Source organism: Thalia democratica, chromosome 4, assembly GCF_965202585.1.
Source record: "Thalia democratica chromosome 4, ktThaDemo2.hap1.1, whole genome shotgun sequence".
Classification (NCBI taxonomy): domain Eukaryota; kingdom Metazoa; phylum Chordata; class Thaliacea; order Salpida; family Salpidae; genus Thalia; species Thalia democratica.
This window is the reverse complement of record NC_139168.1, coordinates 7,650,184-7,665,294: the sequence shown is the minus strand read 5'-3', so window position 1 is coordinate 7,665,294 and position 15,111 is coordinate 7,650,184. Positions and strand designations below refer to the sequence as shown.

The following is a 15,111-nucleotide window of genomic DNA, read 5'->3' as shown; positions in this document are numbered from 1 at the left end:
TATAGTTTTTAAGATAAAATTTACGTATAATTTATTTGTTTAACTGTAAGTGTAATGAAAATTATTAAATATATTATTAAATGAAGCTTGGATATAAAGTAAATAAAATTTTTTTTTCCAAATTTAGTATTAACGTAACATATACAAAACAAATCTAAGTAACACAGCTTTATAATTTTTTCTGAAAGACATTTGTTAAATAAGTAGTCAATATTCAAATATTAATTCAGATATTTTTAATTTGTTCTACAGTACTATTTTGTATTAAATCTCAATAAGTAGTTTTGTTTTTCTTGATAACCACGCCATACTTTTTAAAACTGTTTTAAGGTTGTAAATTATTCAAAGATATTACTGTATACTTTTTAATGTCTGGTTTTTTTAAGCGGTACATTGAGTATATACTGTGGTGATGAGAAGATAAAAAACATAATAAAGAATTATAACAATTGTAAGAACATTTTTTTTAATTATTTTATAACGATGATTATTTCTACAGCTTTTGTACTTGATTGAAAAACAAACACCTGTCATGCATTCAGAGCCGAAGAAAAACAGTGAGAAAGGTTTTCAATCCATTTACCAGTATGTTCCAGTATCTACCAGTTCTACAACTAATCAAAATCCTGAAATCCATAGTGCCAACTATTCGACACTGACCAAGTTTCCCGGATCAACCTACAGTATAACACCTTCTGATGAACAAAGGGCTTCGAACGGTCCTTTTTCAATGTTTATTAATTAGACTTAGTTAGTGCCATATGTCCCCAGCAATTTAGAGTGTAGTGTTTAAGATATAAATGTTATTCTTGAAACATTTTGTTTGTTTGTAGAACGTATACAAAAATTGTACAAAGTAAAACAAAAGCTCTAATTAGTTTTTTTAGCTATAAAAACACCAATTGCCAATTTATTTTATTCTTCACTAACTTGTTTTTTTTTAACTTTGTTTGTATAACTTTGTTTTGATAAACGACCGCTCGTCTGAAACCAAGGAGTAAAAGAAATATAGACCGTTAAAAATATGTTAATATGTTTATATATATACTTTATATTATATATAGCATATGTTTCTATTTTTAACTCACCAGTGTACTACTGAATTTTACTTTTTTTAAACGTTAGCTCTAATACTATATCTCTTTTTTAAATTTATATCAGATAATTGTCTGTTTTTATTTCTTGTTCGAAGTTATGAAAAACATTTACATTTTAGCGTCTAGGAAAAACAAGTTTGCAACTTATGGTCTACAAGTAATTTTAGAAGTTGCCATAAATGCACATTTAAAAACAAAAAGACCTTCAAAAAAGTTATGATGCGACATACTTTAAAATACTAATATTTAAAATAATTTTTGTCTTACTTCATTAAACTCCGGAAAACGGTTTAAACAAAATTTATTTATAATTTAATTCCACTGTTTTGTAGCTTTGTTTTGTTTTGAGGTCCTATATAAAATTATTTATCAATTTTTAAGAAGTTAAAAATTTACGTTTAATATCTAAAGAACACGATTTATAAATGTAGGCTACACATTTTTACAAATCGAGCAAATTTAATTACCAAATTTTGTCTATAAGGGTTAAACTACTGAAAACAAAAATATAAAAGCAGGATAAAAACATAAACTTTCTAAAGTTTGTTTTCAAGTCGTACAAAACCACTTTTTTTATTTTATAAATAACACAAGGTTTTCCATCTCAGTAACGAAAACAAAAAGCTACTGAGTTAAAGTCAAAATAAGTGCAACAAAGTAAAAAAAAAAGTAGTCCATAAAACAAACACAAAAAGTTAAGTTTCTTTTGTTGATATTACGGTCACACAGAAAAAATACCATTTAATTTTCTTCTTCTTCATTTAAGTTTTTCAGTTTAACTCTTGATACTGGATTTCGGTCAATCATCCTATTTATTAGTTTCCACAATAACTTAACTCTATTTTGGTTATTAGTGTAAGAACGCATCTTCTTTGATTCGTAAAGCAAGGTTTTGCCCTTTATGGGTCCCAACTCTTGCTCATTCAAAACATCAACAATTTCACCGTCTTCAGAGAGTTTTCTGTTTATCGTTTCAACTTCATCGCCAGTAAAATTCTCTATCATAAAATGGATCATCCGGAGCAGTTCCTGAACCGTCGATGCATCGAAGAGAACTTCTCCTATGAAGAGTTCGTATAAAGTGCAGCCGATCGACCAAACGTCACATGGATACCCAATTTTATGGCCCATTATGACGTCAGGAGCGCGGTACTGAAGTGTTGTTATGACGTCATAGTTGAAATCTCTTTCCCAACGTACAGAACCAAGGTCGCAGAGTTTGATATCGGGCATAAAGTAAGAAAACATTTTAGTCTGGTCGTAGTAGAAACTGTTTAGTAAAAGTTTTTTTAATGTTACACTTTAGATATTATTTTAAAATTTATTATTATATATATAAATTTTTAGTATAATAAATTGTTAAAAAAAAGAAAAAAAAGTCATTTAACTCGGCTATAAGTTGTTTTAAACAAACATCATAAAGATCAGTAAAAAATGCACCTAATTAGTAAAAATTATAATTAAGTAAAGTCTTTATGTCCTATTAACCTGTTTAATAAAATATTTTCTTGGTTAATATCGCAATGCAACATTCCGTTTTTATGAAGAAAGTTCACCGCTTCAATCAGCTGTTTCGCCATTATTCTAACCTCTTGCGCTTTAAACGGATGTTTATTAATCTCCATTGCCTTGCTCAGATTGGGGCCGTAAACCGGGTACACCAGGCAAGCCAAAGTGTGATTAGTAAAACCATTGAGAACCTCGACTAAGTGGTTACACTTCCCATCAGCGTCGTGCAGACTGTCGAAAGCTTCCCGCTCATTATTTCCATACTTGTGTTCGACGGCTTTAATAGCAACGTTCCGGTTCGTTGAAACGTCCCGGCATTCATAGACGACACCGTAGGCTCCCCTGCCGATTTCCTTGAGAACTTCGTACGTAAAACCATTTCCATGCAAGTTTCCAACGACAGTAAGTATGTCTTTCAATTTTTTCAGTGAGTTCACTGGACTTGAATTGGACATTATAATTGTATTTTAAATAGTAGTATTGCTGTGTACATGTTTTTTTTTGTTAGTTACTTATTTTTCAAAATAAAAGGATCTTATTAATTAAAAAAAGTTAGGTAATATTATAAAGACATCATTTTACTAATTAAAAAGTCTGAAGCAGCTTAAAAATATTTAAAGTTTAATTTAGCTGTTAAATTGTAATTGCTATTTTATAAAAGTTCTTTTTAACGTTTTGTTATTAAAATTTAGTTTGTTTTATAAACTCATCTAATGTTATTGGATTGATTTTAGATAAAAGCTACTTTAGTTTGTGTGAGTATATTGATATAATTTGTTCTTTAACAGTTTTTTTAATCTAATATATCCATTAGTTATTTGTTATGTGTTAAACATAGTTTGTAAAGTTAAGCTAAGCCTCAACGTCTTTATTAAGGTGTTTAATACTAATGAACTCATAAAAATAAGAGTGAAGCACTCTTTAAAAATAAATAAACTAATCAATAAGTTTGTATAGTAAGTTACACCAACTAAACTATTAATCTCAAATTTATGGTTATAATATTAAATTAAAGTTTGAATTGAAACATTTAAATTTACTTATAACGATTTTTTAAGCAGTTAATGAAAAATTACAAATATAACAAATATTCAAAGCTGAAATTAAAAACATAGCAGAGGTATTGGCTATGAACATAGTTCGAGTACTAACACCTGCTAATTGTTTCTAACTCATATCATGCAAGTTTGAAAGATACTCAAAGCTACAAAATAGTCTAAATTCAAAGCTTTGAAGTTTTTTAGCTCTATTATGCTTATTTTTCATCTTTTTTGTAAAGTGTTTGGTGTTTTTTTAAGCAGAATTTGGTGCTCGACATGATGGTAAAGTTTATTTTTGAGAAAAACAAGGTTTAAAAAAAAATTAAATAAAATTTCAAAAATAAAACTTACTTGTTCATTTTCATTGAATTTTGTTGCTCAAAAATTTGCATAAATTTTCATATTTACAGTTCTGTCTAGTTTTCAGATAAAAAAGTACTTTAGCTTGTTTGTATCACTTTTTTATAGAGTTAATTAATGTAATTTGTTCTTTAACAGTTTATTAAAGATTTTTTACTTCGCTTAACAGTATTGTTAGTGTTTTGATACGTATTAATATAGTTTGTAAAGTTAAGCTAAACATTGGTGTTTGTATAAGTGTTAATTCTCATACTTATTGCAACTAAATGTTCTCTTTAATTCTAGAGTTAAGCATTAATTTATAAATAAGCATTACACTAATCAATAAGTTTTTATAATAAGTTTCATCAACTACATTTCAGTAACTTTCAATGTAAGTGGTAGCTGTTAGTTTAAGTGTTAGATTATTGGTCATTTTTATCACTATGTTTTAAATGAAAAACATAAAATAGTTTTAGTATAAAAAAAGTTAAATCTTTACTTTAGTGAAACTTGATAATACTGAAATATTTATGATAAAGTGAAACACCTTTTGTTAAAAACTATATTTAGCAATAAGTGCACATGTATTTACTTTTGAATGATACCTGTTCAAGTATCATGATAAGTTTTAGCTCAGTTTATATGTAAGTTACATGATAGGTAAAATTTGCTGGTTTTTCCATCAGGAACAGTATGTAGTTTAAAAACACAATACTGTGAATACTTGTGTTACAATTTTAAGATTCTATTGGAGCTAAATTAGTTCAACTGTTCTGCAGCTCACAAGTATTTATTCAAACAACTTGAATGTAATAATATTTTGAAAAGGTCAATTAAGTAAACAACAATATTTACAAGTACCAAAAGTTTACATTATCAATTTATTTGACTATACATAGAAATACAGTCAAATCATATAGATAAGTTTGTCAGTGTACACATCAAATAAAGACTCAACAGTTGTCTATAAACTTGATGAAATTTTTTTTATTGTAACTTACATTATACTAACATTACATTTACATTTTAATTAAGAAATAATGCTAAACTTAAGTCATGTAAAAATAAACTGTTGTACAAATAAAAACGACAAAATTAAAAGTACAGAGTTTTTGAGATTAAGCTAAGCTTTAATGTGTGCATAAATTTTTAACCACATACTTATCACAACTGAGAGTATCTACTAGATTGAAGTAAACGTTGATAAATAAGTACAAAAACCAACAAGTTTCTATAAAAAGTAGTTTAGAAAAAAATTTACTAATCAATCAAAAGTTTACTGTAACTGTATTAAAATCGCACCTCTATTTTAATCATTTATATTTACACATGTAAGTAATGTTTTGTTTAAGCAGTTAATGAATACATACAAGTGTAAATCTTTAAGTAAAACAAAAGTTTAAAAATGAATTTTAAAAACATAGAAGAGATATTTGTTACGAACATAGTTTGAATACTAGTATCTGCTAATTGTTTCTAAATCTTTTCATACAAGAGATACAAGTTTGACAAAACTTTAAATTTAAATTTAAAGCTTTGAAGTTTTTAAGTTCTATTTTGCTTATTTTTCATCTTTTTTATAAAGTGTTTGGTGTTTTTTGAAGCAGAATTCGGTGCTCGACATGATGGTAAAATTTATTTTTGAAAAAACCAAGGTTTAAAAAAAGTATAGCTATAAGTTTAAAATTAGCTTAAAATTATCAAAGCGAGAGAAGAGAGAACTCGTGAATGTCACCAAGTGAATTTTTTGCACAAGTTTTATTTGTTACGTAATTATACAAAAATTCTGTTTGCAGAAATTTTTTAAGAAATTGCAATTCATATTAGGAAAGTTTTCATAGGAGTGGTAGGTCATCAAATTTTTACTTAAACTTTCTTTACATAAGTATTTTTAGAGTTTTCCTTTTATAAGTTTTTATAAGTAATAAAAGGTACTTAATTACAAGCACATACAATTCAAAACCAATCACTTAGTATGAATCACTTAGTATGAAAAAAATCAAAGTTGTCTTAAAAAGTTGAAACTTGAACTGTTTATGGTTGAAAAAAAAGAACACAAAACAAATCTACATCATCTGCATGTTGCCAAAGTGATTTAAATCAACAGACTTCTACTTTATAGTGATGATCTTGTGTTTAATTATCTTTTTGTTTACAACTTCAAAGAAAAGTCTTTACCTGTATGTTAAAAAATTGTCTTAAGTTAACAGATTTCTACTTTATAGTGATGATCTTGTGTTTTACTTTCTTTTTGTTGACAATTTCACAGAAAAGTCTTTACCTGTATGTTGAAAAACTGTCTTAAATCAGCAGACTTCTACTTTGTTGTGATAACCTTGTGTTTTACTTTCTTTTTGTTGACAACTTCACAGAAAAGTCGTTACCTGTATGTTGAAAAATTGTCTTAAATCAACAGACTTCTACTTTATTGTGATAATCATGTTCAATTCTGTTTGCAGAAATTTTTATGAAATTGCATTCATTAGTAAAATGTTTTGTTACTGGTAGCAGCTCTTGTCATTTTTAACTTTACTTTCATAAATCATTTTAGAGTTTACCTTGTTGTATGTTTTTGTAAGTAATAAAAGGTACTAAAAGCAGACACATAAAATCAATTACTTGGTTTGAAAAAAAAATCAGCATTGTCTTTAACAGTTGAAACTTAAACTGTTTATGCAAGTAAAAAATGTAAATAAACATAATGTCTGTATGTTTTGAAAGTATCTTGAATCAACAGTCTTTTACTCTAACCATATGATTAATTATCTATTTTTTCATGATTTCAGAGGAAAGTCTTTTTCTTTATGTTGAAAAAGTATCTCAACCAACAGTCTTCTACTCTAACCATATGATTGATTATCTTTTTATTTCATGGTTTCAGAGAAAATTCTTTACCTTTATGGTGAAAAAGTGTCTCAAATCAGCAGTCTGCTACATGAGTTATCATGTGTTTCTATTTAATCATAGTTGCACTGAAAAGTTTTTATTAAGCACAAACAAATTGGGCATCTCTTTTTCTACAGCAGTCATCTATATCAACCCTTCTTGTGGCAATTTGAATATCAGGTCTGTTCTTGGTTTACTGCTCTTACTGAGGTAAGTGCTTTATATACAAAATAGTTAATGTTGAGATAATAAATGATTATTTTTCAGGGCTGCCAAAACTTATTTTTTTAGTAGTGCTTTCTCAATTTTAAATACTTGAAAATTAATTGTTTCATTAAATATTGTCATTTATTTGTAAATATAGAATATCATTAGTGTAAATTAGTGCTCAAACTCAATTGATATCAAGTAAAGTACATTAACAGCTTTTGCTGCTTAGTTTCTAATTTTATTCAAGTTAAGCTGAAATTTGGTTAAAAGAGTACAGTTTTCGAATTGAAGAGTGGCAGCCCTGGTATTCATAAATGCTAGTCATAAAATTATGAATTAATTACAATGAAAATTTTAGATTATAAAATATCCTACAGAGTTTCTAAAGTGTGCAAAATTAACTAAAAGCTGTTACTATTAAACTTCATTAGCTTTTCTATATGTCAAAACTTATGTGTTATGAATCTCTGTAATAAGATTACAATGTAAAATGTTCAATTACAATTTTAGAGCTAAAAATCAAGCTGTTCTTTTGTTTGTTGTAACTCTGAATGCTACAAGCTTTAAAATTAAGCAGTTAATTTTAAATCTTTGCACACTTTTAGAGACACATTGTTATTAACGGTTAAAGTAAATGTTTTATTATTATATTTTTATCCACTAAGCAATTAAAACTATAGTGTAAAATGTTTGTGTATAAGTGATATACTTTATTACATGTGAACATGTAGGAACACAAGCAACATTAAGGCAGCTTGATCAACTGACTTATGTTGAGTGTTTTTGTATGTTCATATTACTAATTTAGATAAGAGTCTGGTTTGTTTCAGTCACTTTTAGTGTTTATAGTTAACAGTAAAATTCAAAGTTTAAGTGTATTATTACTTTGATTACCATTTAGTGGTTATTATAGTTGATGGAGTTATGATAAGTTAAATGTAACTAGCTGACAAAAACCAGACCTTTATCTGACTATGTATGATCTTTATAAAAAGACTATGTTGTACTGATGTGTTAAACTTAATTTTTGGAGTATTAATAGTACTAAAAAACAGTCTTTGTTTGGAATTTTAATAGTGATATTATAAAATAAGTATTTGTTTAATCTTCAGCTTGATACTATGTGTAGCATTAAATCAGATATTATTTTGTTGGTTTCATTATACCAATGCTGTTTGATGATGTAGAACAAAAACTTAAGATATACTATTAGACAGTGTCACCATAGAAATTCTTATCAAAGAGTATTTGAACATTTAGTAATAGTTAGTCTTTGAAAAAATATACAAGCATGTCTATGTCTCTGAACTGTTCAAAACATAACAAGAAATGATTAACCACTGTTTTTCCTGTTAAATATTTTAGAATTATGTAGCATAGTGTAATAATTGATAATGCTAATATAACTAAATTAGATAAGAGTCTGGTTGTTTGTTACTTGTAGTGTTTATGAAGTGTATTTAAAAGCTAGCAAATCTTTGATAACCATTTAATGTTTTATAGAGTTATTATAAGCAACTGTGACTAGCTGACAAAAGCCAGACTCTTATCTGACTAGATCAAGTATGATTTGCAGTGGCTTTATAGAATGACATGTGAAAATGGCTTTTTTTTTTGAATATTTGTTGTAAATCAGCCTAATAACAACAGTAAGCATTTGTTTTATTAAAGTTTTCGATTGATATTGTGTTAACATAACATCAAATCAAAATGTTAGCAGTACTCAAATTTAAGTTATAAGTTTTGGATACTGTTATTAGACTGTGTCACAACAAACATTCCAAAAAGAAAAGACTATTTAACATGTCTCACACGAATTTTATGGTTATAGGTATTTATTATTACAATGATAACACCTTCGAAAAATTAATAATATTCCAAATTAAGATTAATCCTACTATTACCACCTAGAAAGACATTCATTTTTTAGTTAACAACTATATGGTAGTAAGTTAGGGTTATGTTTAAGGAGTACGCTATAAGGTAGTCACTTAATTTTTAAGCCAAGCCGCACAAATTTTTTCAAAATGGGGATTTCCCCAAATCAAAACTTTTTTTGGAAAATTTTTGGGTAGATTATTTAAAAAATCATTTTTTAGTCATTTCGCCGGCTCTGCCGGCGAAAAATTTTTCACTTTTTCTCCCAACCATTTTTTCTTAAAAACCTAATTACGCTTTGAGCCCAGTTAGTAAGCCTGACAGCCAAACCAGATAAAAGTGTGGTACTGAGCTCTAAGAAGTAGTTCGGTTTTGGGTTAAAGTGGTAGCGGACAGCTTTCGTTATTTGTGCAAAAGTCCTTCCCGCTGCGAGCTGCTCCTATCGGAGCAGCTCTTGCTCCCGGGACTTTTGCACAAATAACGAAAGCCGTCCTTTAGGCCGCGTCCTTATGCTGGTCGGCACCTAATTAGTTTTTTGTTTGATGTACGAGTAGTTACGCACAATTTTTTGGTATGTTATTTTTCTTTTAAACTCAATATTAACACATATAAATTACAAGTAAAGTTTTATGTTTTATAGTATGTATCTTTGGTGTCGTACTACAAACGCTACAGATTTGTAGTAGACAGCCTGGTATTATTCTATAATAAACACTTCAACTTACTTTGTAATTTTATTTATCAGGATCATTTTATTGTCGTCATTTAGCTAATTACATTGTTACACAGTATTAAATACCTAGTATGTCTAGTAAATAAATTACATCTTAGTTTGTTTAATTATAAAGGTCAATTGAAAGTTAGTTATGGCAAGTTTGTAATACATCAAAGCTAATCATTTGTTTAGTTGTTATGGCATTTATAATTATCTACTAAAACTTATATGTTAAGTAACATTCTGTAGTAGGTACATTGAATTAATTTATATTACATTTAACATTTGGTATATGTCTATTTCAAGTTTGACCACTGTTTTGATTATATTTATTATTACTTTGTTGATCAGCAGGTCTGATAACATCTTTTGTTGGTTACTTGATAAACTATACAAAGTAAGTGAGTACATTAACTTCTCGTTTTAATTAGTATCGTTGTCACTCCACAACAACTTAAATTTTGGAAAATCTACGCTAAAGTTTTCCATTTACACAAGTAAGTATTTACGTCTTAACTTGTATAAAACAGTTTAGGCATTTTTTAAATTAGACTCTAATAAATCAGACTGTTTTTGTCCACGATTTTTCAAGTAATTATGTGATATTTTTCATTTTTACCTTTTTACTATTATTACGTCATCACTTTGTAGTCTTATACAGTTTAAACTTAGTTTAGCATAAATTTCACTTACACTTTAGTTGTATGTGTATGGTATGTTTTATAAATTATTTAATTGCTCTATATTTTTAAGTTGAATAAAGCAACTTATATAGTAATGAATAACACTAACTATATGTCCATGTATTGGATAATGTGCATCTTAATTAAACTAACAGATACAAATATATATGGCAATTAGCTCTTAAATATTTTACTGCTGTATATAAATGAATCTAATTTTTATATGATTTACATGATCGTTTCTAGTTTTATATCACAAACAACATATTTATTTAGCTATAAATTTAAAACATTAAACTGTTTCTTTTAAGTAATAATTACAGTTCAAATAAAATTCCATTTAGAGCCTTTATGAGTTTAAAGGTCTCTATTAGATTTAACCATTATATATAACTTTATTTACCACCGTATGTGTTAAAATAAATAAACAATGGTAGGTAAAATAAAATAAATCAAATACCGTTACACCGACTAAGTACCTTTATAATTTTAAGTTTTTATTTTTAGTTATATTTTAATAACAATTATTTAGTGCCATCTAAGCCAAGGTTTCGGTCTACAGGGTTTTTTATGTGTATCATATACAATGCTTTCTAATGTCTTATATCTAAGCATAAATTTGCTGTTAATTAGTTTGAAAGACATTAATATCCTTACTTACCTATGTTTTGAAGTACATCTACTAAGTTTAAGTTTTTTAAAGTATCTTTTTTTTCTCGGTTAACCTTAACACTTTTCATTATTTTAAAAAATCAAATCATTTCGTCTGTGTAAAATGAAGGGTAAACTTGGTCTTTTAACTGTAGAAACGCCTGGGATTAATGTAGTTCAGCCTTACATTCTTTATTATACTTCTGCTTAATTAGACATTACAATCAATAATCTTAAATTTATCAGCATTATAAGCAACCACGTGAATTTATTTGACATAAAAGTCCAGGCAGGTAAATTAGAATTCCTGGCATTGATGATTTAAAAATTTAGATATTCTACCACATTTTATTCATACCCATATAATTTTCATTACTGGCTGGTTCAACAAAATATCAAAACGACAACGTAAATGCTTGTGATGTTTCTAAAACTTTGCTTTGTGATATAAATGCTGTTATAATGTTGATTTTAATTTTGAAATATATCTCCTTTGCTTTAGTTCTGATTTTCGATAATATATAAACTGTTAGGTTATATTTGCATCTGTTTTGCCATAATAGCTAATTAAAGCTGGATAAGTTTGTTTAATTTATAAAGTTTTAATACTTTAAATGTACAAAAAAAAGTTTTTGCACGCTGTTTTCTTATTATCAAAGCATTTAATCAGTTTTGTTCTTTTAAATTAGATTTAAGCAACAAAAATCAAAACTGCCTTTAATAAGTACACTTGCTCTGCTTATGCAGCTTTTGAATGGAAAACTTTCAAGTATTAAATTCACGTAAACGTTATGTGTAAAAAAAAACAGTCTTATCTTTGTAAATATGTTTAAAATAAAAAAATAATAGCAATTTACAGAAAGGTAAACTAATAAGTACTAAATGAACTTATTTAAATCTAAAGTTTTTAAACTTTATATACCAGCATTGAAGTCAACAAGCAAGTGGTTGTGTGGTTCAGCGATCGCCGACCCGATGCGTGAGCAGAAGGTTGCGAGATCGAGTCCGGTGGTAATCAGTTTTGTTGATAAAATTTTATCAATATTTTAGGTTTAATTAGTCAGCATCTTAAATTATTCTTTAACTTTACTATGTACAAAAGTATTCCGTTTTCAAAACAATAATTCCGTAACAGAAGGTATTTACAAATATCAACGAATAGAATAAACTTAGTTCAAAAAACATAAACTGAATAGAATAGTTCTAATTTCATTAAAAACAAACACAAAGAACTAAAATATGGTTAGAAAAGTTGTTAAAAAAGTTATGCTTTGGTGTTAATTTTTCTGTGTTGACTTAAATGATTTGAAGAAACTTTCACCTTACCTCTAACCGATTTTCTAATTTCCACGCCAATGCAAAATGGGATCAAAAAAAAGCGACCTTGGAGTTTTAAGCTGATTTATTTTAAATGTGGCTACACACAAACCGATTGTGAACATTTTGAAACGACTCAAATGAAGTTTTGTTGAGGAATTTTTGATTTTATGTTATTTTTATGACTTTTTGTAAGTTTTCCAGTTTTTTTTCGGAAAATGAGCAATGATACCAAAAAGCTTTCTTTGAATATGTTAAGAAAAAAAATTACTGACCAACGGTAAGGGTTGCGATTAGATTAATAGTAAAACTAACTGACTGTGCAATAGTGTGTTAACAAGTGAACTGTCTTTGAAAGGTATAAAAATCATCAAAAATTGTTTAATGTTGTATTTATACACTACTTTTTGATACAGCTTCAAATTAACTCCATTGTGCTTATTCCAATAAAATATTTTGGGTTCGAGTTTCATTGATAGTTGCCAAAACATCGATTATGAAAATAATTTTGTTATGTATACTCGAAAATGTAATAGTATCCAAGTGGAATCATGGCGGAGAGGTCACCACCGGTGCCTTCCAATCCAGAGACCCGAGTTCGAGTCCGCACTGCAAAACTTTTTAACTAACAAAATTTCGTTGACTTTTTTAATCTTATTTTTTTAGTTTAACTATTTTCAATAACTAAGAATTTTTACTTTAATTAGCATCTATGTTACAGCTCATAAAAGGTAGGTTACTTTTCTTCATTTCTATTTTTTTTGTGAATTATTTTCTTGTTTTATAGTTAGTATATGTAATGCTGATACTATTTATCTTTTAAACTAATAACATTAAATAATATAACAAAGTTAATTTTATAAATATTTATTAAAAACGAATAACTGAATTAACAGCTAAGGCGGTAAAAATTAACAATAAATCACAAGAGTATAAAAAAAAATAAAAATATAAAATATAAAAAAAAACGAGTAGTATGTCTATGACTAATAAGAAAACGAATAAAAATTTATTGTGTTAGTAAAAAGTAAAAAAAATATAAAAAATTATACTGTATTACTTGAATTAGAGATATTTGCATAAAAGTAGTTATGTATTTAACATATAAAAATTAAGCTATTGTCTTTACAGAAGTAATAAACGACAACAGTTTTGCATTTTATGATGTGTTTCAACTTTAAGTTATTATGAACTTATACATTAAACTTAAATTATAGTTCACAATATCTGTAAGATCCGTAATAACTATAAAAGTCATATAAAAGTAAATAAAATAAAAGTATTACAAAAAAATTCCTATTCATTTTCACTAAAACTTTAATCTAACAAAACTTTTCGTAGTTTAAACTAAGTAATATTAATTGTTAATGTAATCAACTAGGTTTTTTGCAAACAATAATAACTAATGATGTCCAAAATAATCGTGTGAAGAAGCTTAAAATTTATTAGTTTTTAATAGCGATGATTACTATTCATAGAATAAGTGATGCATAAAATATTTACATAACTTCATAATATATTGTTAAATAAAGTTTCAATTAACAAAAAAAAGAATATAAAACAAGTTATGTTATAACTAGTGATGTACCGGACTCACTATCCGGGTCCGGCCGGATATTGCCATTTTTGTCTGATATCCGGATCCGGCCGGACTCTAATTTGAAAAAAAAGTCCGGATCCGGTTCCGGCCGGATTCTAATTTGAAAAAAAAGTCCGGGTCCGGTTCCGGCCGGATTCTAATTTCAAAAAAAAGTCCGGATCCGGGTCCGGCCGGATCCTAACAGAGATCCGGCCGGACCCGGATCTAGTTAGTAAAAAAGAGCATACTGAAAAGTATTTTTTCAAAAACAAACCCTGTGAATATTAATAAGAGTCATTTTCGTCAGTTAAAATTAAACCCCTATCCCGATTGGCTCATTTTGTACACGTGACTAATTTACATTTGTTTACATTTAAACTATAAATAAACATTTCATGAAATGCAACTCTTTACATATGTTGTAAAATTGAAAACTTTGGAATGAATACTTGCATTATTTATTGTTTAAAGTTGAGCTCAGAGAATATTTAGAGTTAATACGGTTTAATGTACGAGCCAATGAGAATCATATGACGAAATGTTTCAAACTAAATGCTGATGCAACAAAACATCAGAACATGACAGGCAGTTTATATGTAAGCAGTTAGTTAGTTTGGTGTTAAGCTTGAAGCAACAAATTATCTTGAACGTTTTTGTGAATGCTTATTGTAAGTAGTGTTTTGTCTTAAAAGTGAATATTTCAACTGGTGTTTAATTGTTTAAATATTTAAGCCAGGTTAATAGTTTATTAAAAATTTTACAGTTTTTTGTTTACTTAAAGTTTTATTTAATTTTTAGTTTCTGTTTTAAGTCTTTGGTATAGATTTAAATAGCTTCCAGTTTTAAAAGTGTTACCAAAGTAATTAATAATTTTGTATATGCTAGTATATCTTGTTGTGTTTTATGTAAAAGATTCATCACTCAAAACTGTCGTGTCTGATTATAGAAAGTAGTCTCAGTTAGATTTTAGTATTTGTAAGATATTAATTAAATAAGGTAGGATTTAATTATGATGGGTAGTACTAATAAGTTAAGTGTACCACAATCAGTCCACAACTTTACTACCAAATTGTCAACCTTTGCTAGCTGTTCTACTGATTAGATTAAAGTAATTTTTCAGTTTTTAAAAACCTCATTCTGACTCAGGCTTGTTTATACTCACTCTAGCTAGTTTTATTGACTTAAACAGTGGCAACCCTGCTAG

General features: G+C 27.4%; 1 protein-coding gene across 1 annotated transcript; it reads right to left on the bottom strand.

The window, feature by feature from the left end:
- Positions 1-1,838: 1,838 nt before the first annotated feature.
- Positions 1,839-3,061, bottom strand: LOC145832976 (uncharacterized). The gene is made up of 2 exons (XM_082940180.1): positions 2,586-3,061; positions 1,839-2,367 (listed from the first exon to the last, which is right to left on the bottom strand). Exons 1-2 carry the CDS (start codon positions 3,059-3,061, stop codon positions 1,839-1,841), a joined length of 1,005 nt encoding a protein of 334 aa, XP_082796306.1.
- Between the last annotated feature and the right edge of the window lie 12,050 nt (positions 3,062-15,111).